General features: G+C 41.8%; 2 protein-coding genes across 5 annotated transcripts; one reads left to right on the top strand and one right to left on the bottom strand.

Annotated features, from left to right (window-relative positions):
• Positions 1-320: 320 nt before the first annotated feature.
• rab35b (RAB35, member RAS oncogene family b) lies at positions 321-7232 on the top strand. 2 transcript variants are annotated; one of them, XM_037259857.1, is made up of 6 exons: positions 321-640; positions 2292-2342; positions 2712-2835; positions 4900-5024; positions 5527-5651; positions 5717-7232. In XM_037259857.1, exons 1-6 carry the CDS (start codon positions 589-591, stop codon positions 5843-5845), a joined length of 606 nt encoding a protein of 201 aa, XP_037115752.1. In that variant the 5' UTR covers positions 321-588; the 3' UTR covers positions 5846-7232. The 2 variants fall into 2 exon arrangements, with proteins under 2 accessions (XP_037115752.1, XP_037115753.1); XM_037259858.1 differs by lacking the exon at positions 5527-5651.
• Positions 7233-8814: 1582 nt separating this feature from the next.
• On the bottom strand, positions 8815-26782 carry bicdl1 (BICD family like cargo adaptor 1). Of its 3 annotated transcripts, XR_005098903.1 has the most exons (12): positions 25977-26782; positions 24666-24881; positions 18229-18345; positions 17258-17269; positions 16253-16399; positions 15815-15994; positions 15522-15740; positions 14787-14930; positions 14328-14458; positions 14096-14216; positions 13528-13644; positions 12782-12865 (listed from the first exon to the last, which is right to left on the bottom strand). XR_005098903.1 is itself a non-coding variant. In XM_037259823.1 (11 exons), the coding sequence occupies exons 1-11, from the start codon at positions 26349-26351 to the stop codon at positions 12689-12691; spliced, it is 1839 nt and encodes a 612-aa protein (XP_037115718.1). In that variant the 3' UTR covers positions 8815-12688. The 3 variants fall into 3 exon arrangements, 2 of the variants coding, with proteins under 2 accessions (XP_037115718.1, XP_037115719.1); XM_037259823.1 differs by lacking the exon at positions 13528-13644 and having other exon boundaries at positions 8815-12865; positions 25977-26351; XM_037259824.1 differs by lacking the exons at positions 13528-13644; positions 17258-17269 and having other exon boundaries at positions 12654-12865; positions 25977-26781.
• Positions 26783-27227: the final 445 nt, after the last annotated feature.

Here is a 27227-nt window from a genome sequence, read left to right as displayed (position 1 = left end):
CATGGTTGGGTGAAAATTAGGAACTTTAGAGTTGACCTCAACCCCATCAACCCTTAAATTTAAGCGACTGAGATCTCATAAAGTGGGAAACAGCGGCAAACGTGAACCTTTACCGATTGTCGTCAACCAAGGGACGGTATGTCCACTACATTGTTGAAAGCCGTATGCAACGTAATTTCGTTTTGTGTACACCCAGTGTTGACAAAATGACAAAGTTTGTCTAAGTCTTCACGTTGTATTTATCAGCTTTATACGACAAAAGTGTGAGGCAATGTTTTTGAATGATACGAGGCGGGCTTGCTGCTGGAGCCTGCGCAGTGCGGCCCGATCGGAGAGTCGGGTGGACCAGCAGAGGAGGAAGCGCAGTTTCCGGCCGCTGGCAGCAGAGGGACAGAACCCCCGAGAAGAAAAAACACGCCGGCTCGGGAAGACGCTTTCCAGCACCGGTAGTGGCTTATTCCCCCCCCCCTGCCGGCAAAATTGGGGGGCCCGAGATCGTGCCTTTTTTTCTCCTTAAGAAACAAGGGACTTGTACCACAAACAGTGCAAGAAGCGACACAAGGCGGGGGTGAGCCACAATCCACCGGCATGGCCAGGGACTACGATTACCTCTTCAAGCTGCTCATCATCGGTGACAGCGGTAAATCGACGCCGGGGATGTAGCACGGGCAATTGGCCTGTCCTGTTTTTACACATGGCTATGCGTGCTAGACCCGCCATGCCACCATGTTTTGTTTTCTACTCCTTGTGCATTGCTTTTAGAAAACATTTGTCAAGTGTAATTTACTCGGCCGCCATGTTACTGTTAGTGACAGGGCGGAGGTTGTGCGTCCGGGCTCGGCATGTCTGTCGATGAGGCCGGATATCGCCCCCACAACTGAAGTGTTTGTCCCTCGAATGTTTTCCTATTCTGTTCACGTTACAGACAAAATACGTAAAACGCCTAAAGTCGACCACACATGATTCACTGGAGTGTTACAGGAGCCAATTAGACCGCGTTACCGCTTGTTTTTGTGTCATTAGCTGCGGCAGCTAGCATGAAATTAGGCTAGCATGTTTTTGCACGGGCCATGAATCTGTTGTGTTTGCTTGCACTAGCCGCAGGCTAAGGTGATATTACAACAAGGTTACCACAACGCTTAACAACTGCTGCAACAACTTATTTAGATTCATGTAGATTGGTATCCTGATTTTGTTAAAGGAATGCTGCACTGCAGTTTGTTTAGCATTGCGCGGCAGTCACGTTTAAATGAAGTGTTGCTCTTTTACCGTAACTCCGTGAAATTAACTGCCCAAGGTCAATGACTATTTCTTTGGAGTTATTTATTCGTTGAATCCACAAGTTATCAAAATCTTGTTATGCACCCCCCACGTTAAACACTCTACTCTCAGTACTGGACCGCTTTGTGGGGTGTGAGCCTCACATCCATTGTCCATCCAGACACTAGCACAAGCGCATCAGGGGCAGCACACTGATACCAGTGTTCCTTCAGCTGCACTGGGGAACCCCAACTGACTAACACCATGCTGTGGTAACGAGACCAAAACGCAATGACTGCTGCCTATTTTCAGAACAGACACACACTGGCGCCCTCAAACCTCCACTGTGGTGCTGCTGTTGAAAAGAATTGGGTGACTGGTCAAGGATGACTGTTCAATTCGCTCCTTGTTTAAATACTGCTTGCTTAAAGTGCTGCTCGTTAAAATAAAGATGTCTCGTTGATGCCAGGACAAGCATTTTGGAGCTTATCAATACGTATTCTCCTTCAAGGCCTCTCATTGTTTGAAGCAAATAATGGGAGCCCAAATAAAACTGATAACTTTTACGATTAGAGCTATAAAACACCACCTGACGATGCACAATAGGTTGCCGATGGCTTGATTCCATCCCAGATTCAACAAAGGAATTTCATAGCCGACATCTCATTTTCCCTACTCTTCACTCTCGCTTCCACGCCCTTCTCTTCTTTCCTATGGTATGACGACCTCACCTGATTGGTCATCAGTTTGTTTTCCATAAATCCATTTCATCAGACTTGTATTTTTTCGATTTGTTTTAATAATTCAACACGAGAACATGCCGTGCACCGTTTTTACCTTGTGTGCATGACTTTTAAGTGCAGGATTACTGCAGTTATTCATGTCGACATTGTATTTTGGGTTTGTATTTGTGCCATGCTGTTGTGCTCGGATTCCCGGCCAATGCGATCAATGGATGTTTGTTATGAGCTCACAAAAACAGTGTCGTTGACTCCCCTGAACCTCATGCTGTCCTTCCGTTTCTTCGGCAGGAGTGGGGAAGAGCAGTCTCCTGCTTCGTTTTGCAGACAATACATTTTCAGGTGGGTGACTCTAAAGTCAAGTACAGTTTCTGGCTCAAATCAACTGCTGTTAAATTGAATCAAATTAAATAATTAATTCTAGCCCCATCGGATCGCCACTCTTAAAGCTCGCAGTCGTGCTACATTTTAATTTGAACTTTGTGCTTGTATAAGAATAGGTTCCCCATTGTATGTTATGGTAAGAGTAAATTAAACTAAAATTGCTCGCACAGCTGACTGCCGCGTGTGCTACACTTTTGCAATAACTGTGGAGTTTAGCTGTCATTTTAGATGCCCACTAAAGTGTTCCCCCAACATCATATTTTTCGCCTCGCAAAATTACAGAGGCTGGTCATAAAATCTGATGCCAGGCTGCATTCATTTTTGCAGGTAGCTATATCACCACAATCGGCGTGGACTTTAAAATCCGGACGGTGGAGATCAATGGGGAGAAGGTGAAGTTACAGATCTGGGATACAGCAGGACAGGAGCGCTTTCGCACTATCACATCCACGTGAGTCGATGAACACACAAAAATGTCTCTGGTGTGGCACTGGTTTTGAATAAGAAACCAAGAAATGGCTTTTGTGGTCTTCAAATTTAATCCAATTAGATGAAGCAGACATCCTCATGTCTCAGAAAAGTTTTTAAAAAGTTTCAAATATTTTTTATTTTTTTGCAACCTGTTAAAAAAAAAAAAAGACTAAAAAAACTGACGTCATTCATTTGTTTGTCAGTCTTATGCGTTTCACTACTACTCACCTTTTCTATACTTTAAACAATGTTATCTAAGATTGTACTTAATAAAACCGAGTGGCTGCTGGCAACCACATTCCTGTCATAATGTGGCAGGAAATTACTATAAAATATGAATTTTAATTTGAATGCAATGCTGAAATCTTCACCGATAGTAATTAAATTTCTGGCTTTGTTGGAAAATTGATAATAAATAAATCAATAAAAGAAAAAGAACACAACTCTTTGGATTTTGTTTAAGGTTTGGTGTGGCATGGCTCAAATGGCATTATACGACCTGAGAGTATTCCACTTTAGAGGTCCCACTGAACTGAGTCGAGTTTCTATTAAATGCGAGATTGCAGTTTCACTATAGGAGTACTCAACTTTCACTTTAAGGAGCTGTGTCATGCTATTTTAAGACTTCTCCAATTAATTAGCTGCATGTATGTGATTATATATGACTTTTGTTGCAGGGACCGCTGCTCTGAGAACATAAAGAAGCTAAAAATGTTTTGATGGTTCTAATTATTTTTTAATTCATAATACATGAGCAACATATCAACATTTTATACATATTTACAAGTCACTCCAAATACACGCGGGGCTGAGTGAGACTTGTTCTCAATAGACCACTGACGATCGTATTTGCATCTGCACAGTTATGAAGAGTAAGAGTTGATCATATTTGACTTCAATTTAAACCCACAAACAAAACACAAAGTGGACATATGTATGTGGTGCTAGTAATAACTGAGCCACTGAGACGGTTGATGTGTGAAATGAGTCAATGGCCTGGCGTAAATCTTTAGTTGCAGTCTTTGGGAAATGACGTCAACAATGGACAGTGGTCTTATTTTTGCAAACATGTCTCCCTTCTATTTTTTTCTGTCTGTCTCCTCAGTGGTGTCTCATGTCAAAGGCACTAACATGTAAGCAGGGGCACGACAAGTGAGGAAGTCGCAAGTTGAGAAATGAAATGAGCTCCTACACACAAGACCACATCGAAAGAATCTTTGGAGTGGTTCACTCAGCAAATATCATCAGACCAGCACATGCAAAGTTGTTAACGATGTAACCCAGAGAACGAGCGTTTAAATCTGAGTTGTGGTATTTAATCTGTTAGTGTTGCACCGCCAGAAAGACGCGAATGAAGTGGTAGCATCATTGTGCCGATGAGATCAACTTTCAACAATTGATGACATTTCGAGAGGTTTCGTTGTGTGACGAACAGGGTTCTGAATATGAGAGCAGGCTCTAAGATGACTTTTGGACTCTGGTTGCCTCCATTTTACTTGAGGAGATGATTTGGTCCATGTGTGTATATTTCTGTCTCAATGTGTGTGCGCATGCAGGCCATTCAATGGTTCCTCATTCGCGTAGCTCTTAACAGGCTGCTGACAAACAGCCAGTTCTCCTTCCTTTGCGGTTGTCTGCACCACCCGAGCCGTACATTGTGGGCATGTTCAGACAACTCTGTATGCCCTCCGCCGCTGACATGCCACACACATGCGCGCAAACATGCACACAGTGATGTGGACAAAAGATTCTTTGTGTTTGTTTGGCGCTCTGCAGCGACACTGGGGCCGGCTTTCCGTTTGAAGCTCCAGCTGCAGGTTTACTTTCGACCGGACTGGACTTGACTCTAATCATTTGTATGCCACAGATGCTGTCACTCTAATCATTTGCATACCACAGATGCTGTTCCAAAAGTCTTGTTGTTTTTCCTAGCAATACACATTCCGTGTGTACGTGCACCGTTGGTGAAGTACACTTTAAACATTTGTTGTCAGGTGGGGTTTCATTTCCTCCGTGCTGTAACTCTCCTTTTCTGTGTGTTCAGGTACTACAGAGGAACACACGGCGTCATCGTGGTCTACGACGTCACGAGCGCAGAGTCCTTTGTCAACGTCAAACGATGGTTACATGAAATCAACCAGAACTGTGATGATGTGTGCCGAATATTAGGTGAGTGTTAGCATAGAGAGAATAATTGTTGTTTGTCCAGTGTGGAGACCGCATACGCCCATTGGCCGTGACTTGAAATATTTACCTTGTGATGGCCAATACAGGAGCTCTATAATAAGAATTCTATACACATTTGAAATATCTTAACCCATAACACGCCATGATTCCTCTGAGTATTAAAAAAATAAAAAAGTCTTTAGATTCGCTGCTGCGAACGAGGGCCTTAGTCCCCCCTTTGCTGAACTCAAGTGTTGACATATGATCTGATTCTTTGGACACGTTTGACTATAAAGATTGCCTGCCCTGAGGAAGACCCTGCAAAATGTCTTATAAATTTGACACACCATAGAGAGTTTTTAACAAGCTTGTCAAATTTGCATAAAAAAATCGCCTAGTACGCAAGAGGAAATCAGGCTATAAAACGGAGACTTGCTTTCAGTATTGTTGGGTGTTAGAATGTTGGGCGTATTGTTAGAAGACTTCTCGTGTGTTGGCTTTTCAGTGGGAAACAAAAACGACGACCCCAACTCCAAAGTGGTGGAGACCACCGACGCGCAGAAGTTTGCCGAACAAATGGGCATCAACCTATTTGAGACGAGCGCAAAAGAGAACATCAACGTGGAAGAGGTAACGCCAGAGGAAGTAGTTTGTGGGAAGCGGCCCCCCGCTCAGTGCACCTTTGCTATGCGCAGATGTTCAACTGCATCACGGAGCTGGTGCTCCGAGCCAAGAAGGAGGTGCTGGCCAAGCAGCAGCAGCAGCAACAGAACGACGTGGTCAAACTCACTCGGAATAGTAAACGGAAGAAAAAGTGCTGCTAGCGATCGTCGCGCCTTGATCGCAACCGGATGGGACTCACAAAGTCAAAATTAAAGATTTACAAAATATACGCTAAAGATTAAAGAGAAAAATATGCGTCCCCTTTGGACTAAGTAATGATGAAGAAATATATGTACAGATTTTATTATTGAAAAGGTCTGATCAAAAGTCTTATTTGGAATCGAGCGGCAGCGCCTCCTTTACGTCAAGGGTCTGCAACGTGACGACTGACTGCCACAACGCTCCTGTGTACATCCCCTTCATCACGCCATTGTCATACAAGTCCCGCGTCTCATCCTTCCTCTTTCTCTCACTGCACAGGACATTAAGCACTTGAGGAGAGGGGCCTTTCTTTCATGACTTTTTGTTTCTTTTTCTAGCTGCATTCTTTTGGGCTGGGGGAATATTGGGAGATGACGATGGGCAGGGGACTTCGCTTTAGCACAGATCACGCCAAGAGATCAAGATGAAATTTCAACAGGTCTGATGTGACTGCCGTCAAATCAAATGATTGCTAGTCTGATTCATCGGACAAAGCCAATTTTTTGCCAAGATTTCTTCTAACCGGGGCTGAACCAACAATCCTTTTGATTTGACTTATATCTCCTTTTTCTCTCTCTTTTTTCTTCTTCTTCAAAGTGAAGCAGAGGTGTCAAGCTGCTGCAGTCTTAATCCACTTTCTGGTGTCATTTTGAATTTTCCTCTTTTTTTTTATTTTTTAAAACCGTGATACAGTTCAACGGCGGCGGTGCGCCTCATTGTTGCCATAGTAACGCCTAACGTTTCCTATGGCAAGTAAATTTGAGGATTTAATATTCTACTAGTTCACTGAATTATCCTTGTACTAGTAAACCCATTGTCTTCCCTTGTAAGACAATTTAGTGCTTTTTGTCCAGCCACCCACTCATCAGCGCCTCCTATTGGTCCGTCAGAAGCCAATCAGTCCCCTTGCCTGTTGGCTGCTAGCCCATAATTTGTGGGGGTCAGTCCTCCTTGTGCTTCCTCTTATTTTTCGGAAGACGGACAGAGGTGCAGCCATCACGTTCATCTGACACAATGCGCTCAACCCCCCCCCCCCCCCACTTTATTATTATTTCATTATGTATATATAAATATTTGTGTTTATATTCAACATCACGGGCATGCGCTTAACCATGTCCCATGTGTTCTTTTTGAACACACATCAGCTGTGGTTTGCTGTACACTGGAGAAAAAAAGACATACTATTCAGTTTGCCCTCAATGAATCTAATCTGTAATAACCATTTGAAAAGGAATGGATATTTGACACGTAACAACTGAGTTCATTTGTCAGTGACTTGTGGCCTGACTTCATTTTCAACCTGTGTCTATTTTTGAATTCTGTGAATAAAGTGTGGGAGGAAGTGGACTGTGGTCTCTTATGGGAGGATCATTTGTAGTTTCTTGTCATGTAGTATTACAGTGGGGCAAAAAAAGTATTTAGTCAGCCATGGATTGTGCAATTTCTCCTACTTAAACTTGTGATAGGGATCATAGGTTCACTTCAACTGTAAGAGACAGGATGTGTTAAGAGTTTCGGGAAATCACATTTTAGGATTTTTAGAGAATTATTTCGTAAAATACGGCGGAAAATAAATATTTGATCAATGACAAACATGTAAAGCAGGGGTGTCGAACTCCAGTCCTCGGGGGCCGCGTTCCAATATGTTTTCCAAGTTGCCCTCGTTATACACACCTGAGTGAAAAGATCAGTTCATTTTCACGTTCTGCAGGAGCCAAACCTTTGACCCAGGTGCACTTAACGAGGGAATCTTGGAAAACATGTTGGAATGCGGCCCTGAGGACTGGAGTTTGACACCTGTGACCTTTGACCATGATATTTCCCTAATAAAGTGGCCTGTTATTAGGTACACCTGAAAATGGCGTTGTACCTAATGGAGTGTCCGAGAGATGTCACAGATCAACCAGCCAATCGGAAAGTGGGGGTGAGGGCCGGTGTGGCACTTTCCACTTTCAGTTAAACCAGGGGTGTCGAACTCCAGTCCTCGGGGGGCCGCGTTCCAATATGTTTTCCAAGTTACCTTCGTTATACACACTTGAGTGAAAAGATCAGCTCATGTTCACGTTCTGCAGGAGCCAAACTTTTGACACAGGTGCACTTAACGAGGGAATCTTGGAAAACATGTTGGAATGCGGCCCCGAGGACTGGAGTTCGACACCCCTGATATAAAGGCTTCTTTGGGGTTTCACGCAAGATAACCTCTATGGGCTAGAAATTATGACGGTGAGCAACATTTATTACATATACATTAATTCTTCAAACAACTCATTTTAAATGGAAAGTTTTGGTTCATTACTAAAATACACCCCCCACTATTTTGATTCTAGTTTTCAAATGTAGCCTATTTGTCTGAACACAGTGCCATCTTCATCATACTAATGCCTAAAATGATACCATTGCTAGTAAATATGCACAGACATGGATGTCATGGGCTCTGTGATTGGCTGACGACAAATTAAAACGATATAGAAAATGGATTGCTAGATGACTTCATGGTGGATTCTGTTTTTCAGGCCGTTGTCAATTTGTTATCCTTTAATGGCTTCATGTAGACAGGCAAAAAAAAAAAAATTCCAATGGAACACTGTGTTTTTTATTATAAGCAGACTATTTTGTGTTGATTCGAGGAAGAAAATTCTCTGAAAATTTCATGAGAAATATTTGGAATAGTTGGAAGTGTTCTCCAAGTGAAAGCGATGCTGTTCGTGGGTAGTGAATGGAAAGTCTCATAGAGCACAATAGACCCAGCAAAAACTCAATGGTACGCCTGTGTCACACTCACAATTACCCGATTGGTTACACATCACGCAAAATACTTCGTAAACAGCTTTTGAAAGGGATAAAAATGCATTCAATAAGGAAATGACTCAGAAACTCACCAATGTTATAATTAATAACAACCAAATCTATTCACAAAAGAAACACATGACAAGAGTGACTGGCATTTATTCTTTGAATGTTCCACCCGATGTCAAATGTTCAATGTATTGTAACATACATGACCATCAGCAACAGTGCACTTTTTTTCTTTTTTTAATAAGGCACTCTTCATATAGAGTTATTATGAATGGCTTTATCAACATAAACAGAGCAGACAGAAACCAGTCTTCCATAAGGATGATGCTACCATTGTCATTCTGAACCACTAACATTATATCACACCATTAGCATAGCACACTAAAACTTAAAAAAAGTTAAAAAGGACAAAAAAACTAATGAAAAAACAAACAATGCAGGATGATTGTAGCGCAAATTACATTCAACTTTGAGCTATTTTCTTTTATTCCAGTGTGATTCGCTGTTTCGTTATTCACTTCCACACTGCGAATCTTTCTTATTCCCCAGCACACACACGTGTATTTAGAGCACCTTGACCTCAATGCGCATGCTGACTCAAGGATGTCAACAAGCAGCTTTTGTTGACAGAGGAAGAAGTCAGGGCCTGGCCTAAGCAGTCAGCTTTTAGAAAAACAACTTGTGTTCAAGAAAAAAAAAAATAATTGGCCAACATTCTTTTTTAAATTATTCAATGAGAGATGCAAGTTAAGTTATTGAGAGGATTTTTTTGGAGGGGGGGTGGTCATTCCAAATATGCCCTCATTTTTTCGATCGCACATCAAGCTTTAATAATAATCATAACATTATGATATACTAGCAGTAGTGTATTTAGTAGTAGTTACGAATTAAGGGTTTGGTTCAGAAACAGGTGGATTTGCTTTTCTAAAATGTCATAGCTGTAAATTACAATGCATGATAAACACCGTATTCTACAAGGTTTTATAGGTCAAACACAAACATGAAAATAGCTCAAACAACCCAATGTGATAGAAAAGTAGACATTTTTTAAATCAGCATCCAAATACAGAATAATAATAAATTGAGTTGTTGACATGACACTTTTAATGTCAATGTTCTCTTTCGAATAAACATTGACTGGCGGCCAATGACTAAAATGATTGAGATCATTCGGATTGGTATTGAAATATTACATTTTATGAGGCCATGATTGTGACTATAGTTCCTCTTTCTGCAAATCATCAGTCCCTCAAGGAAACACAAAACATTAGAAAAAAAGTTTTACATAAAATTTGTTGTTGTTGAAACAATATAGATTTTCTCTTTAGAAATATTCACTTCATCCAGACCTAACGAGACCTTTTTGTTTTTAAATATAATTAAGTATATATATATATATATATATATATATACTTAAAAATAAAGAAATCCTTCTTTGGGTTTCTCCCTCAAACAACCGCCTGAGATGACATGACGTCTGCATAGGTTTTGCACAGCTGTTTGAGCTCGTGGCTCAAACTCACTCTTACACACACATGGACAAAGAGGAACACGGTAGCGCATAGACATTCACATCACCACACATCACCTCAACGGAAGCCCAACAGCTTAGTAAGAACTCAAAGTGCTCATAAAGTATTGAAGCAGTGAGGATGGAGGTAGACTCCCACGCCCCGCCCCGCCCCTCCCTAAAAAAATAGTACAGTCTATGTAGGGTCTTTCCATGATATGAAATGTAACATTTTGTTGTCCTCCTTCTCACACTCATGTAAACATTGGACGAATTTGGTTACCTAGGAAAATGTTTCAAATAATTCGAGAAGAGTGTCTTCTCATCAATAAATACATGATTGGGGATATGAAACTCACAGGTTCATACAGACCAACATCAAAGCCTCCCTTTGAGTACCGACAATGGAAAGTAGCCAAGCTAAAGTGCTGAAGAAGAACCTGTTTGGATTAGCTCCACCAAGGAAAGCACTGTTCTGCCTTGTTTGTCTTGTAGCAGGTTAACACAAAGCTTGGTTGGAAGTTTTGTCATCGTAAATGTAGCTCAATCAAAAGACAGAAAATGACAAAGTGCACTAGTGCTAATGAGAAAATAATTTGTGGAGCTTCCCAACCAGTACGTTGAGAGAGATCATCAGGTGTGCCACGGGAAAAAACCCAGTTTGATTTGTTTTCACAAAAATGATTATTTACGAAAACGATTTTTCTTTTTTTATCATCCATACTGTGTACAACGACAGGCAGAAAATTCAATTCTCTTCCACTAGATGGCCAATAATACACTTAAATCAGGGATGGTCAACTGGCGCCCCATCGACACTCAGAGTGGCCCTTGATTAATTTTTGAAAACAAAAATGGAGCTGATCAATTTAAAATTGTAATACGAGTTTTCACCACCAGATAGACGCACCCCCCAAATGTGCCAAATTTGGTCCGGGAAACCTCTTTCTTTCTCTCTAGATATATAGAGAGAGATACACCATATGCGAGTTCATTTATTTTCCAAAACATGCACAAAGGGATTTTTGGCAATTAGTACAGGTTGAAGTAGCGATGAATTCAAGTTTGCTTCATGAACCAGTTGTATTTTTTGACGCCTCTAGATGGCACTCTGTTTTACATTGGCCTGAAAAGCACACTGATTAGTCATTTCTTTCACCGAAAGGATTCAAAAAGTACATCAACTGGTTCATGAAGCAAAGTTGAAGCTTCGTTTTGCCATCACTACGCAGCTTTTGTGCCATGTTTGAATGGGAATTTTTGATGCCTGGGGGAGAATAAAAAAACAGTATGTGGTTACTCTTGGTTTGTTTCAAAGCCTTTGTAGTTGATGTGTGGATGCATTTCAGTATGAAAATATTGTAAGGTATGTTTCTATGCTTGAGTGGGGAAAAAACAGACATGTTCTCCTTATTTAAAACGGCATTTTTGTCATTTATACTGGTTAGGAAGCGCGTGGCCCTATACATTAGCACTAATGAGAAATTGTGGCCCCTGCAACATTTAGGTTGCCCATCCCTGTTGCTATTCATACAATATAAGGATGGGATTTGTTTTGATTACCAGATTTCATGCTGAGCAAGTAAACTGAGAGGGGATCATCATTATTAGGGTATATGGGGAACCCCCACTTTCACAGCAAATCACTATTCAATGTCCACCCATTGCCTTTAGATGCCTCAAGATGGTGGCAAATTATTTTGATTAGAAAAGGCAGTGGTCTGAAAATGAAGCTTCTCTCCTCACTTCAACATAGTTCCTTGGCTCCAAAATGCCATAGGATGGTACCAAAGCAGTTTATTTATTTTTTTATTTACACAAGAGCTTTGGCCTGAGGTTTCTAGCAAATACCATGTTTCAACCCCAAAAATCCACAAATAGCTGAATGAACCAACCACAAATATGCCAGGCCGGGGATCACTGTATGTATACACGTTTTGGAATATTTTTGTTTGGTGGCTTGCCTTCATATTTTTCCAATGTAAAACAGAAATTGGAGTGGCTTTGTATTCTAACGTTTCTGAATGAACTATTGGGTGCTGTCACGGAAGCATCACCATGATCCAGCTGCTCCGCTATGGCGAACATATGTGTCATTAGCCGGACACGATGGGTGCAAACAGTGACCATTGCTGCAGCATTTAAGTTCCTAACAGGCTCGGCAGTGGGAAGAAGCGATGGGTCAGAGGCACTACAAGGAAACCTTCCTCAGTAGAAGTAAACGTTTGGACCCTGATCATGTCCTGCAAGTGGCCTTTTAGAAGAAGATCTGCTGTGTGTGGCATTGGGAGCCAATCATCAGAATTAGACAAGGAGCATTGGGAAAGATAAAGTGCAAAGTACAAACCAAGCTCTCGAAACCCCTGCGTGTGTGTGTGTGTGTGTGTGTGTGTGTGTGTGTGTGTGTGTGTCCCACTGCCTGTCTTTGGCTGCGTCGTATGTTGTTATGTCACCCTTTCTTCTTCACGCAATCTGTTGTTGCTTCTGTTTCCTGTGCTCAGTTCTTTTTGAAAAAAGAGAAAAGTCTCCGGTCCTGGTCGGAGAGGCGGAGAGCTCGTCTGGAGGACTGAGCTCCGGGAGCTCTGGACGACCTGGACGCGGAGGATGGGGTGGTGCGCCACTCATCCTGGTGCTTGTCCATTAATTGCTGGTCAATCACTCTGTGCATGTCGTCCTGCAAGAACAAACCGGACGGGCAGTGAGCAACAGAAAGCGCTCATCACTTAAATTGCATAAACTACTCACAAATAGTGACCTTTCCAGGTGAGCTTGAGGTGGCCTTCTCTAAAACTTTGAATGCCAAATTGAGAACTACTTTTTCGATTCCTACCCCTAATTATTACATATAATCATTTCTTTGACAAGAACCACTGCGCAAGACCTTCATGGAGCTTTGAGCGGCAGTTTTCTTCTAGAATGACATGGAACTATTGTTGAAATTAATCTAATCTAATCAAATTAAATGAATTAATCTAAACTAGGGTTGCAGGCGTGCTGGAGCCTATCTCAGCTGTCGGGTTGTATATACACTGCAAATATTTAGTGCTCAATTCCTGATGAACTATTGGTGCAACCCCAGGATCTGGCCACCAGGAGGCTCTTTACACAATAACGTGTCATCGCTGGAAGTGAGAACTGAACAGTCAGACTGATTATTCAACCTTTTTTTGTGAAGATTTGCCTTTGTCTAAGACAATCTTGATGATGTTTGAGATCAAGGGTGCAGGTTCACTTAAAGTGGTGACAGGTGAGGACAAAACGATGGGATACATAGTTTCAGCTGGGTGGCGTTAGTTAGTGCAGGTTGGAATGATGGGATGGTGCAGGTGGGCTCACCTCTAAGGCAGGAGAGGGTGTGTACCACAGGGGAGAGGAGGGTGGTACGGAGGTTGAGAAAGGCCACTAGATCAGAAACCACAAGAGCCATACTGTAAAGAGCCCTGAGGATGCAAACTGTGGGCAGGAGGGTGAGAAGAGGAAAGAGCCAGTAGTTACAGAAGAGGAAGGAGCGGGCAGGGACAGAACCAGTGTGACCACAAGGCAGGGTTTAAATGATTTAAAAAAAAAAAAAAAAAAAAAGGGAGAGGGAAAGTGCTTCTTAAGCAGGGTACACATATTAATAATCAGTCAGCAAACTTTTTTTTTTTATCTCATCTTCTGCTACTACTTTTATAATCTTTCTTCTTCTTGTTTTTTGACAACTCTAACAGTCTGTTTACTGAATAGTTGTGTTGTTGTCAGGCGAGTGTTCGTTCACAAAAATCATCGCATGTGTACCCAACTTGAGTGAGTTCCTGTATGATTCTTACCACATTTTCACCACAGAGCAGGAAGAGACGTCTTAATTGCCGAGGTGATGGAACGCAAGGTTTTTAATTGAAACGTCTCTATTATGACAACTCACCTGCCAGGCCTCCAGCTGCTGTGACAGATTGAGTTTCTGCTGGATGGCATCCAGAAGCTGACTATTCAGAGACATGATGTCTATTTTACACTTGGCCAGCTCCATCTCCACTGCCTTCTTCCTGGAAGACACACACAGTGACAATATGGTGATGGTGACAGACCAAAATACTGAAAATGATTTTTTCAAGTAAAATTGTTTTGTTGTAATTGTTTTGATCTGGTAAGCCTACTTGGCTATGGCATCATCTCTGTCTTTAATGGCACTCTGGAGCTGCTCGCTGGGTTCTCGGACCTCCGCCATGGTCCTCATCCGCTCCGATTCCTCTTGGAGGGAACATATTTCTACTGAAAGCAGCGCCATCTGTAGGTTTGATGGGGAAATTACGTGGACATCAATGGGATTCTGCTTTGTTTTTGAATAGATATTTGCATATGTGCTGCACATGATTAGGCATAAATACAGGGTGCTCAGAATGTCTCTTTATTATTTAAAAAGATGAAGGGGTTGAGATATGTTTATCAGGTTTGAGGGTCACCAACTCCGGTCCTCAAGGGCACCAATCCTCACCAAAATGAAAATGATTACTGGAAATCTGTAATCCTTATGTTTGTTTGTTTTTAAGTACATAATCGTGTAATTAAATCAACAATAGTGTGTACAAGTAATGGGCCCGACTTTTCACAAATACCTGATTGTGCAGCTGTAGCAACTCCTCTTTACTATTGTGCGTCTTGTCCTGCTCAGCTTCATACAGCTCTCGAACTTCTCTCAGCTCTTCTCCCATCTTCTTTACTTGTTCCTCCAGAGCTTCCTCGTCACTGCGCCGAGAACCCTTTCAAAAGTAAACGCAAAAATATGGGATTCTGTTGTAATATATAGTAATGATGTGACCCACAAGGTTAATTACTGGACTTTAACATTGCCTTTTCTAAAAATCAACTTTAGTGTCCAAATTAGATCCTTGGTCAGTTTCTATTGGACCGCTAACTGACAGTACATAATGCTACAATCCATTTTAAACATTGTCAACCAGGAAGACAATGTTTCTTGGCAAAAGGTTTTAAATCTCCCAAGGACCCACATGAATAATTTATAGTATATAGCAATAAATATCCAAAATGTAGAAGGTAGTGTCTGGGAAATTAAGCTTCAAATTTGCTTCATGAATCAGTTTCGAATCCTCTAGATGGCACTCTCTGTTCAAAAAGCACATCGACTGGTTCATGAAGCAAATTTGAAGCTTTATTTCCCCATCACTACAAAATGGTACGAAGGGTCGAATCCATCAAACCACCCAAATATCGTTCTTATACTCATTAAGGTTGCGGATGAACTGGAGACTCTCTCAGCAGTCAACTACAGGGCAAAATATACTACCCATAAATAAAAGCTGGTAAACTATTGGTAAACTCTCCATGGGTACCGTTGACTCGTTGCCATCTAGCAAGTTCTGTGTTAGTCTGCGTAGTTCTAGCAAGCTGGCATGAAGGCTCCCAGTTGGCACATCCTTGGCAGAGGACGTCTCCGAGGATTCGTCCATGGAAGAATCTGTGGATAGCGCCGAGTCTGTGACATCATTCCCTCGAAGATGGGAGCACAGCGAGCGCACCTCACAATAAGCTTCCCACAACTGAACACGCAGCTTTGGATGAGAGACAAACAGACAAAGTAAGAATCTGAATTGTTCTCGCCATCTGATATTGGAGTTTGCCTTACCTGCTCCCGCTCCTGCTCCTGCTCCTCTTGCTCCATGCTTTGTTCTATCTCGCACATCAGGCTGGACTGGTGGGGGGTGAGGCTATGCAGGCTGGTCTCCTCCGTTAGCTCCTCTAGCCGAGCCGTTAGCTGCCTGTGCGACAACTGAACTTCCTGAAGCTCCACTTGACTCTGCCGCAACTGAACATACGTAACAACTAGACTTAAAATAGAAAAAAAGAATATCTTATAGCAAGTACAGCGAATCCTCCAAAGTCAAACCATTGCATGTTGCAATGTTTTGCAGTCTCACGTGAAAGCATGCTTGATCGATGATTTGAGGAGCATATAATCCACCAAATACTGGTTCAATTCCAAATTTGACAACTCTTTGGAAGGTCCAATGTACAAACACAGAAAGTCAGTGCAACGCGACTTGATTGTTGTCGAGCTTTGTACCTGTAGGTCCTTTTCGTGACACTGCTTCTCCAGCACTAGCGTCCTATCTCTGAGGTCTTCCACAGTATTCTTGAGCACTTCGTTCTCCTCCAGCATGGCATGCACCCGCCGCTCCAGCTCCATCTTCCTCTCCGACAGCATCGTAATCTAACGCGTTCGGCATCAGTGATTAGAAATGACGCCCCATTTAAAAGGTCTACGGGTACAACAAGCCAAGGATTGCCTTGATTTTCAGGGTGAAAGCAGCGAAAAGCGTCGTCGGCAGACTTGATTAAAGGCTAAATATTGCGCTGTCCCGTCTGCGGGCAAAGCGGGATCTTACACGAGATTAAAAGTACTCCCACCGGTCTTAAGAATGCCTGTTGCCTAGCACAGGCGTAGGCGGTAGCAGCCACCCTCGTCTTAGGAATGTCTTCCTGATAGGGTAGCGCCTACACAAAGCTTGATATCAGCTTACTCAGCAAGTGACGACCTTCAACATATTCTTCACAGTGGGATTTGGATTGTTTTTGCCTGAGCAGATATAAAACCTTAAATGAACAACAGTATGGGATCATTTGATGCCTTCTGGATTTGACCTACATCTGATAACCTACTTTACACTGCGGCAACACTTGCTTTTGCTACTTGCAATGTTCTAAACATTTAGAGCCACAATAGTCTTTTAGTCACAGAGATCGAATTCCAGCAGTTGTAAAATCGAAGCGGTGGAAAAGTGGAAGCAACCAGACATTGCAGCGCCTCAGGTAAAAAATAGAACACACTCTTTCTCCCAATTACTGTACAGGCTTTGCAGTCAGGGTGTTTTGCCTGCTGTCACTTAGGGATTGACAATCCTCAAGACAAACAGAAATTTCATGCAAGTAGTGCAGAAATTCATCCTTGGCTCCTTCCCCCCTCAAATTCAACTCAAATTCAAGCCATCATTCAAACCTTGTTTGTATACTTTTAAGGAAGCTTCATGCAGCATGCAGTAAGGCCACACAACACTTGCTAACCACTCACTTCGAGTCCTTGCTGCTCCAATCAGGAAGGAGGGAAGAATAAGTGAGCAAGATACAAAGAGAAAGAGGAAATAATGAGAATTACCTAGCATGAGTTTTTTTTAATTGCATGACTGCAGTCAGTGGTTACCAACCTTTTTGGACTTTTGTACCCCTAAACCTTTTTTGCCATACCATCAGCAAGCGCTCACTCATACGTGTTGATGATTCTCCGTGTAGAGTGTAACAACTGAACTGATTTTACTTATTTATTCATTTTATTTTATTTATGTTTCCTCATTTTGAACATTTAATTCTTCGGCATTGTCTTCTTTTTAACTTAATTAAACACAAATAAATAAAATTAGTGCTATAAATACAAAATACGATAGATTACTCTTAGCTTGAAAAATAATGTCGGACAATATAAGTGGCCCTTGAATCCTTCAACTTGTGTGGCCTTGGAAGGAAAATATTTGGTCACCCCTTTCCTATCCTGATTGGGAATCACTGACATAAGTGACAGCCAATCTCTGACACAGAGAAAATTAGTTTCCCTTTGGTGGCATTTTCTTCATTAAAATAACCAGAAACAAACTGTGTAAAATCATAAGCTTCATATATGGTGTGTCAAATGACTCCAACAGTGAGTTAAACGTATCCAATAGATGGTTTATAAAAAACACCAATCCAATCTTATGTTTTTAAAACTGGCTCACAGTAGCTGGCCAGAGCTTCAAGTGAGTTAGTATCACAGATAGTTTGATGGGTGTGGGTGGAATGAATGAGGTTCACATCCTAAATGTGGTATTTGTGTTTTGAAACAGTCCAGATGTTCCTAGTCACCTGTCAGGGTCTTCAAATAGAAATAGTAGGAATGACTAAGATAAATAAAATGATTTTTGACAGTACTGTATAGCTTGGGCGAGTGGAACAATACATGCCAAGTGTCATTTTCATTGAGGTACGTCGCCCGCGCGGATAATGGCTTACTTCAGCTTGGAGCGTTTCTAGTCGTGTCATGTGCTGGCTTGTAGACGTACTCTTCTCCCTGAAGTCGTCCCGTAAGGAATGCACCTGAGTGGATAGCTGCCTCTCCACATCTGCAGCCTGATCAGACAGAGTTTATTAAAGTGAGAGAAAAACTAACAATAATTCAAACAAACACACACACACACGCGCGCGCGCACATTGCACGCAATCAACAACAACTTGAGTTCTTCCCCCTGACGGGAAACTCGCTGGGTTGTTTACACTATGTGTCAATCCTCCCACCTAAGTCTGTTCCTGTAAATGTTATAACTATTCCTATGAAAACAGTTTCCCAAAATGTCAAACTGTAGAGTGCATCTTTCCTCACTGTGACCAAGTTGGGCGTAGCTAGAGGCTTTATCAGTGATGCCAGTTAAGCTTCCACTTTGGATTTGGTAACAATGCCAAGGAATTTTTGTGCATTTTCTTGTTCAAATTCTAGAGCTGGAAATGTTCTTGGAAGGAATGTTCTTTGCCCAGACTGCAGGTTTCACTAGGGCAATGCAATTAATTAAAATTCAATTACAATTATGAATATTACACTGCACATTTACAATATGGCATAGTTATGAAAATGAATGATTAAATTAATTATAAAAAACTAAAAATATTATTAATCTATGTTTGTTCATACAAGGAAACTATACTTGAATTTTGTATTTTGTTTTTGTTTAGCTAAAGAAACTTACATGACTGTAGCCATTCAATGAAAGGTGTTATATTTTATTTTGAATATTTTCTTATTTTGTATACCTCGCAAAAATTAAATGATCGTTGGAATCATTACCAAAATAATCTCGATGAATATTTTTTTTCATAATCAAGCAGCCCAGGCTTTGCCATAAAGCTCTCCCTCACCTCCATAAAAATTTCATCGTGGGAGGAGCCAAGGTATGAAATAATGCATCGTCAACTGCTTTGCACTGGCAAACACTACTTTCACGGCGATTAGCATTAATATGTGTGTAGCAAGTGTCACAATGTATAAGTTTGATTCATGATTTCCAATCATTTTTACAGCATTCTACTTCGGTCATAAGAGCCAGCTACTGAACAGTTGTGTTCAGTCAGCTACAGAACTGGGACATAGGCTGCTGCAGCAGGCTGACAGCTGCATGACGCTCTCCGCTTTATGGAGCAACCAGATGTGCAATCTGTCATGGCCACTTCAGGGTCCGATCACGGGAATAATTTAACTTGACAGATGGAGATCATGGCTGACTGACACATCGTCTACACACTTAATCTGCCAATTCCTCACATTGCTCGTTTTCATCATGATGCGGAAAACATGGTGAGAAAAAAAAAAGTGGTAGTGAAGTGGTAGGCAGGATAAAGAAAACAAAGTTGGATGGGTTCATTTTCCAGTTTTGGACTGTACTCAAACTTGCATTAAATGCGGATCACTTACAAACATAATGCTTCAAAAATTCACACTTTATTTTTTTTATAACATTCCTTTGAAGAAAGAAAACCAACAACGGAAATAAGTTGGAACTGACAGAAGTAATAGTTAAAAAAAGACTGCAATCGATTTTTGTCAGTCAAGAAAATTATTTCATAATTCAAACTGGCCTGGACAGAATTTATGTTACTCACAACGAGAAACACAATTCACTCTGGAATGTCTGAGAACAGGGAAACTCGATACAATAAATTTCCCATCAGTTTTCAGTTTGCATGGTTCTGCAGTTGTTATAGCAACCAGAGAGAATTAGGACTGATCAATGAGTAGTGACCTCAGCTCTTTTGGACTTTTCTGGATGGGAAAATGGACCTTATTTTCATAAGTGGGGGCTGACTGATTCACTGAAAGTGCTCAGCTAAGGCAGAGAAATGAGAGCAAAGTCATTTAGAGTGCAGTGCATCATCGCCATGTAAGTACAGTACACTACCAATGGAGACAAAGGCATTAAAAGCATAAAGTTATGTATATGCCCTGTATTGTTTGGGAAGTTAAAGGAGAAGTCAAGCCCAAAAATGTCTTAACAATATTATGTGGTATGTGCCCCTATTAGCATAAACACAGCACTCGGATTAATATTGCGTTTGTGGAATAAGAGTTATGCAGCAAATTTGACCCGTTTTTATCCATTTCTGGGGCCGGCCATTTTACCACTCGACTGAAAGTGACATCACAGTTGCCAGGTCACAGGTCACAACCAATCATGGCTTTTGTTTTCTGAAGCTGATACTATGATGTCATTTTCAGCCGATGGCAAGTGGAAAAATAGCCACCCCCTGAGATAGATAAAAACAGGTAGACTTTGCCTGTTTAATTTAATTCATATTCCTCAAACGAAACATCAATCACAACACTGTATTTTTTACTTGTTGGGCTGCACAGAACATATTATTACAAAGAACATTTTGGGGTTGACTTCCCCATTAAGAACGGGTTCAAAACCAATAAAAGTAAAAACAAATACAATACTTTTGAATTTTCTTCTTCACTTAAATCTCAGACATAGACTGTTGTCAGGGTGACAGCTGTTGTGAAAGCGTTATATGAATAAAGATGTATTGTTCCGGTACTGGTCCGTGGATCATTTGGCACCGGGCAGCAAAAGAAAGAATATATAACTTGCATTATTTCAGTTTTATTTATCTGAGTCTGACCGATCTTTTATTTTGAAGAAATGGACCGGATTCTCTCCTACACCTCGGTGACGTGAACATAACATTACTAAAGTTATGTTGCTGGTGCGATGTTATGAGGACGCTGCTCAGTAAAGTTGCATTGGAGTACATAGTGGATTTACGTTTATTAATATATTATACTGTGGTTTTCGCAAACAGAATTCCCCATGGAATTAAGGGTTGAAGGATGTATAGAGGATGTGCACTGACGTCACAGATCGGGGTGGCCATTATTGTTTGGGTGGCAAAAGCCTCGTCCGCTGCCACTGGACTAGTGAGGATGGCGGCCTGGGTGGGTGTCGTGAGTGAATATTTCGTCCAGTTGGACCAAGAAAGCCGCAATAGATACATCGAAAGTTGAAAATATATAACATTCGTGTTGATCCGCTGTGGAAACCAAACAAGAACGCCACCAGCTCCTGTCCTCTGATAAGGCGACTTTTCCGCCAGTAACATATCCAGACATTTACAACAATTTGATAGATTGTTCAAGTCCATATACCAAGGAAGACCTCAGAGCCTACAAGAGTTTGCAACGATATTGCTACCTGACTGCTGGTTATGTCCATTCCGTTGAATCACAGCCAGTGGAGCGAAACGGAGATGCCAGCCATGGCAGTACATAATATAATTATAATATATTATAATGGTAGATATGTGAACAATTTAATTATTAGAAACCAGCAATTGGACAAACATACTGTCATGAAGCTGTGTAATTATGCATTCCTTAGGTCATGGCCGAGTAGCAGCAAGAAAAAGGGAATATCCGAGCAATACCTCACAGATGAATGTTGAGGTCAATAAAACAAAATTACGTACCTCCCACAAAGTGATCTGAGCAGATGTAAGAATAAATATTTGGCTTCCAAAGGTTGGAGCTGTTGCGGCCATGTTCCGCCCTACGAAGCGCCGCCACCCAGCTATCCTTTCTGGTCTGGTCCGCAGGGAACCGATATAACTTCTTGGTATCGCTTTTTTGGAAGCGATAGGCACACCCTATGGCACAACAACTCTTCACCATTGTTTGAGTTGCCTACGTAACAACTCTGCCACGATCTGCCACCGATAAAATGCTCCAGTACCAGCCTTGGCCCTATTAGCGTCCGCCGCTTTTTGCCACCCAAACAAACCGTCGGCCGGTCCGTGCATATCCCCCATTGGGACCGTGGCGTTTATGTGGTAACGCACTTCCGTTGTTATTCTTCCTATTCCTCGTTTTACGAATATGTCCAGTAAAGTCTTTTGCGACACACCACCTGCGTCTACTTTCTTTCGGCACCACAATACTATTTTTTTTATGCCGGTCGTATTATTTTATTTTGTTGCATTTATCCACCACACTTTAAAAGCCGGCCCATGAAAATATTCTGACAATAATGCTTAGTGCTAAAAAGGTTGCGGACTGCTGTTCAAGCACATGTGCTGAGGTCTTTGATGAAGCTATTCATTCTGCCGGTTCCTATTTAGAAAATTCATGTGGTCTACACACAAACACACACTTATTTGGATGAAGTGGCTATTCATTATTTCTCTGCAGCTATTATGAATTAAAGGACAAGTGGTTTGCAGAATGTATTGTGAACTGCATAAATACAGCACACGATTTACCAACTAAGACTGAGTATGAACGCGTACAGCAAGGAAAGACCGGAGTGGGATTTAGGCCGACCGAATCAGGCCAGAACTAAAGGCAGAAAAGTGACTCTTTAGATTTTTTCCCCTCAATCTATATGTTACCTGTTGATAGTAACATGAGTGAGGGGCTAAGTTGTTTTGCTTCCCAACTCAATGCATATGGCAAGGCTATTACCACGGATTATAGCCTAATCTCCTTCTGTGTTGCATTTTCATTTCCTTTTGAGTGCTCTGCTTCCAAGACCATCCATTTGGAGCCACCATTATTCCAGAGGTCTCCCTTTAATTATTGCCAAATATTTACCAAAAGGAGGTTCTAGTCATTTGATCGGCAATGAAAAAAAATGATGCTTTATTGTTTCAGAGATGGAATTTAATTGGATCGTGATCAGCAGATGTTTTTAGATTGTTGGGACAAAAGAAAATAGCATGTTTCCATCAAGCAGTTCCCCAGGGGGAGTTTATGTCGCGCCATCCAATCAGACTTGTAAACAGTTGACATCACTTAGTGACAGCCCATTGCTTAGTAATGAAGGACAGGAGGGAGGCAGGGGTGCGGTGTAGCAAGCTAATTAGAAAAGTAGAAAGGAGGTGGAACAAGCGAGTAAGCACTGTGATTGACCTCATTTGTTCTAGTAAGCAAGGTAGTCATCTTCTTGCGCAAAAAGAAATGGATCGTGAGATTTGAGTCGATGCAGTAACCAACTCTTGGGAATGCCACAACAATAACATACAATATGTTTCCCCCACATCATCAGAAAAAGGCGTTGAGTGCATTGCTTGAGAGCTACACAACAGATTGTTCTTGCACTCTACTTCTAATTAAAATATGATGATGCCATTGGGGCAGGTGCTGATTATTATAATAATAATCTGATCAGGGTGAGAGGAAACCCAGGAGCAAGACGCAAAATATCGGTCATCTCTTATCAGCATGTGCAAAGCGGCAGGAGGGAAAAGGATCAATGTACACCATTGCAAAGGGAGATTAAGACGTGCATGTCAGCTTTTAGGTGTAAAGCTAGTCTGAGGCATTGGGCCATGTGGCATTTGTACCCTTTACTGGTCTCACTGCCCTGCTAAGCTATTACGCTAAACTATGACATCATCACTCCTTTGCTCTGTGATAGATCTCTTTGCAGAGTATTTCAACACAAAAACACATGACCACTGACTAGACAGCAGCCTGGTGTAGATTAGACAGCGTAGGATTACAAGTAGAGTGAAACATTCTAGGTTAAATGCCCCTAAAATGTGACAAATGAGAATTCCACCAATATTTTGCAGCATTGTGGTTAATACATGCGGCTCACAGACAGTTGAGGTTCAGCATTTACATCTCGGCTTTGGCCTTCCCATTTGGAGTTTTAATTTTATCTTTGTGCCTGTGTGGGTTTCCTCGAGCTATTGCGGCTATAACATTGAGAATATTTTGTACTTTTCTTGTTACTGCATGAGGCGTTACTGACTAAACCTAGTTTAAAGGACACATATCATGGAAAATCGACTTTTTAGGTGAGATGCAAATTTGAGTACTTCTCCTAGTATGTCATTACAGTCATTGTTGATAAAGATTTTATGATGGTCACAGCTTGACCCTGAATATTTTTTTCTCTTTTTGGCCTTGTATACGCCTCACTCTAGTATATGTTATCTCGAGCCGGTCATTAAATGACACCAATTACTGTCTGTGTCCGGGTAGGGACCATTTCCCACTAATGCAATTGATAATGACTGCCTTGAAATACCTGTCAATTATGCAGAGTGGTATTGCAGGGTATTCGCTCGAAATTATTCAGCATGAGAAACTTCAAAAGCACACCTTTCACATTGGTGACTGAGTGACGTATGACCCAGAGGCTGAAGGCAAATTATCACCCTGTGCAACTGGCTGAACATCTTGTCATGCAAGCAGACTTGAATTCAACCGAGAGACCCAGACAAGTTACAAACCACGGAAGAAATGAACACGTGTATTTTGTTTGCATGCGCTTTTCTGTAGAGTGGAAGAACACTTAAGGCCACGTGACACAAAGCCCACACTAATTAAATCCTCTTTCTATGCTGCCTGAAGCTTTAAACACACTGAAACACACTCACACGCATGCACTATTTCTCACCCTTCTAAGTTGTTCCAGCAATCTGTGGTTTTGTTCAGATAGCTCACTGATGGCCTTAGTTTTGTCCTTGTCCGCCTCCCTCAGCTGGACCTGATGTTGCTCCAGTTCTCCCTGCAGCTGCTGGACGTCGGACTCCAGCTCGGCCACGCGGCACTCCCACTCCCCCTCTCGATTTTCCAGACGCCAACGCAACTCATGCTTCTCCTGCTCCAAGTGCTGCCGGAAGACAAGTGGTACAAGATTAGATATTCTATCAGTACAGCCAACATTCATCGAAACACTGCATTAAAGATGGGATATCACAGGAAAGAGAGGTACATCACCACTGGAATATAATAACTGCACTCGAAGTACAGTGTTATTCAGTTTGGCCTTTTTTTCTTTTTTTCAGAAGCGGAAGTTTACTTCCAAAACAAATGCTAAACACTCATTTCATACACAATTAATGTTATGACTTGTACGGAGAAAAGTGAAGCTTTTTCTTCCTTCTGCCATTTCTCAAGCCTTTGTTATCTCTTGAATTTATTCTTAATTAATCTTTGATTGAGATAAAGATAATCAAAAGCAAATTTCATGCTTGTCTCTTAATAGCTGTGACCAGTAGGTTAATTTGCTACTAACGATGGCTATAATCACACTTTAGTTCCATCAAGTTGCTGCTTGGATAAAATTGAGTGGATGGTAAACAAAGTATTTTAAAAGAACAGGCGCACCAACACAAGTTAACACCATAAACAACATCAATGGGTCTGATATTGGGAAGCAGCTTAATTCTGAGCTGCATCATGAGGATGAATATGGATCAAAGGCCTGAACAGATGTACAGTAGATTCAGGGAGCTTTATACGGTGAGGAGATTAGTCTTGTGTTTTTTCTCAGGCCACATGTTGGGTAGTGTAAAGGATTTCCTAAAAAAAAAAGCAACACGGTGTTTATTGTCTAGAGTCGAGCAATACAGTTCAGTACAAGATTGACCAGAAGTTTGACCAAAGTTATTATGATTTATTTCCTGCAAGTTAGGCCTACCAGTAAATTAAAACAGCAAAGCACACCATGAAAAAGTACCTTGAGATAACTTTTGTTGTGCACTGGATGAAATTGAATGACTCGAATTAGGAGAAGCTTGAAAATAAATAATCCCATTGGCCTTTGAGATAGTTTAACTGTCCTGAAAAAGTACAGTACCACTTAGAGGACAATCATTCCATGATGCCTGAATGATACTAGCCAATTGTTTTACGCTACAACAAATCTTTGCCACTGTAAGTACATACATTTAAGAAGATTATTTCTTGATTGATAGCTTCTTACCTCTAATTTGTTGTTGAGGTCTTTGTGCATTTTTTCATATTGCTTCGTCAAATCTTGGTTTCTTTCTAGTAAAGCTTTGCCCAGTTTGGCAGCTAACACCAAATCCTTTTCCTTCTGGCGGAAGAGAGACAGCAAGTCGGCGTTATGGTCCAACGAGAGCTCTCCCGCTATATCCTGCTCATCGCTGAGCATGGCCAGTTCCTCCTCCAACGCCACGCCAAGGCCTCCGGAGCCGGCATGGTGCAGCGGGTGAGCCGGGCCGCTTCCGTGTTCGTGAGCTGCGGGTTTATAGCACGGATCCATGGAGTCGCTGTCCAACTCCAGTGGTGCTGAAGCCACGCCAGACGTGCTCAGGTCGAGGCAAAACGCAGACATGGTTCAACTCAAGGACAGATAGAAGCAAACGGCTTTTCTTCTTTTTCTTTTTTTTTACACCGAATGAAGCCACCCCGCTCGGACCGGGTTGGGCTGACCGCACCGGCCTATCGTGGAAAATTCATCCATCCTTCAACGATTCTCCTTACTCGTCGTTAACTTCCAGCCAGCTCTGCTTCGGACTGAATCACAGCGAACAACGCCTCCCTCCTCTGCGGCTCACTCACCGGCTGTTGTTAACACGGACGTGGTGATTAAACGTGAGAAACAACAAATGTTTAATCATGGTATAATCCACATCAATGAGTTCTCCACTGCGGTCTGTCGGTGAGCGCCACCCCGTTGCAGAGCTTTGGGTCCTCCATTTTACTGACGCTCGGTTACTCGGGAGACATTAGTCTGGAGATAAGAAGATCTGAGCGCCTGCTCAATCGCGTCTCCTGCCCTTCTTAAATGCGCGCTCCCGCCGCGCCAGTGACGTCAGATGCAACCTGTTACAAGCGAGCATCTCATTGGCTGACACTGATAGCGCCATATTTTGGTGCCTCTTCTCACACATTTGTATATGATTTCCTCCATTAATGAGCACGAGGAACAAATGACGCGGACTGCAGTCCGCCATAACAGCATGGAATATATGCGTTTGAAAAGTAACGGGACTGATGTCTTAACAATTTATTTCAAGTCCAAACAACAGTTTACATGGTTTTAACCCCCCTCAAGTATAATGCACTTTCCCATCCTTCTCTGACACGCTTCAATGCACTGCTGAAAGGAATCTTCTGGAATGCTCTTCATCTCCGTCGTGACTGCCTTCTTGATGGCCTCCATGTCTTCAAAACCGCTCCTCTTCTCGATGACCCCATTAAGCTTGGG

The sequence above is a fragment of the Syngnathus acus genome, chromosome 9, assembly GCF_901709675.1.
Source record: "Syngnathus acus chromosome 9, fSynAcu1.2, whole genome shotgun sequence".
NCBI lineage: Eukaryota > Metazoa > Chordata > Actinopteri > Syngnathiformes > Syngnathidae > Syngnathus > Syngnathus acus.
This window is presented reverse-complemented; position numbering and strand designations above follow the sequence as displayed.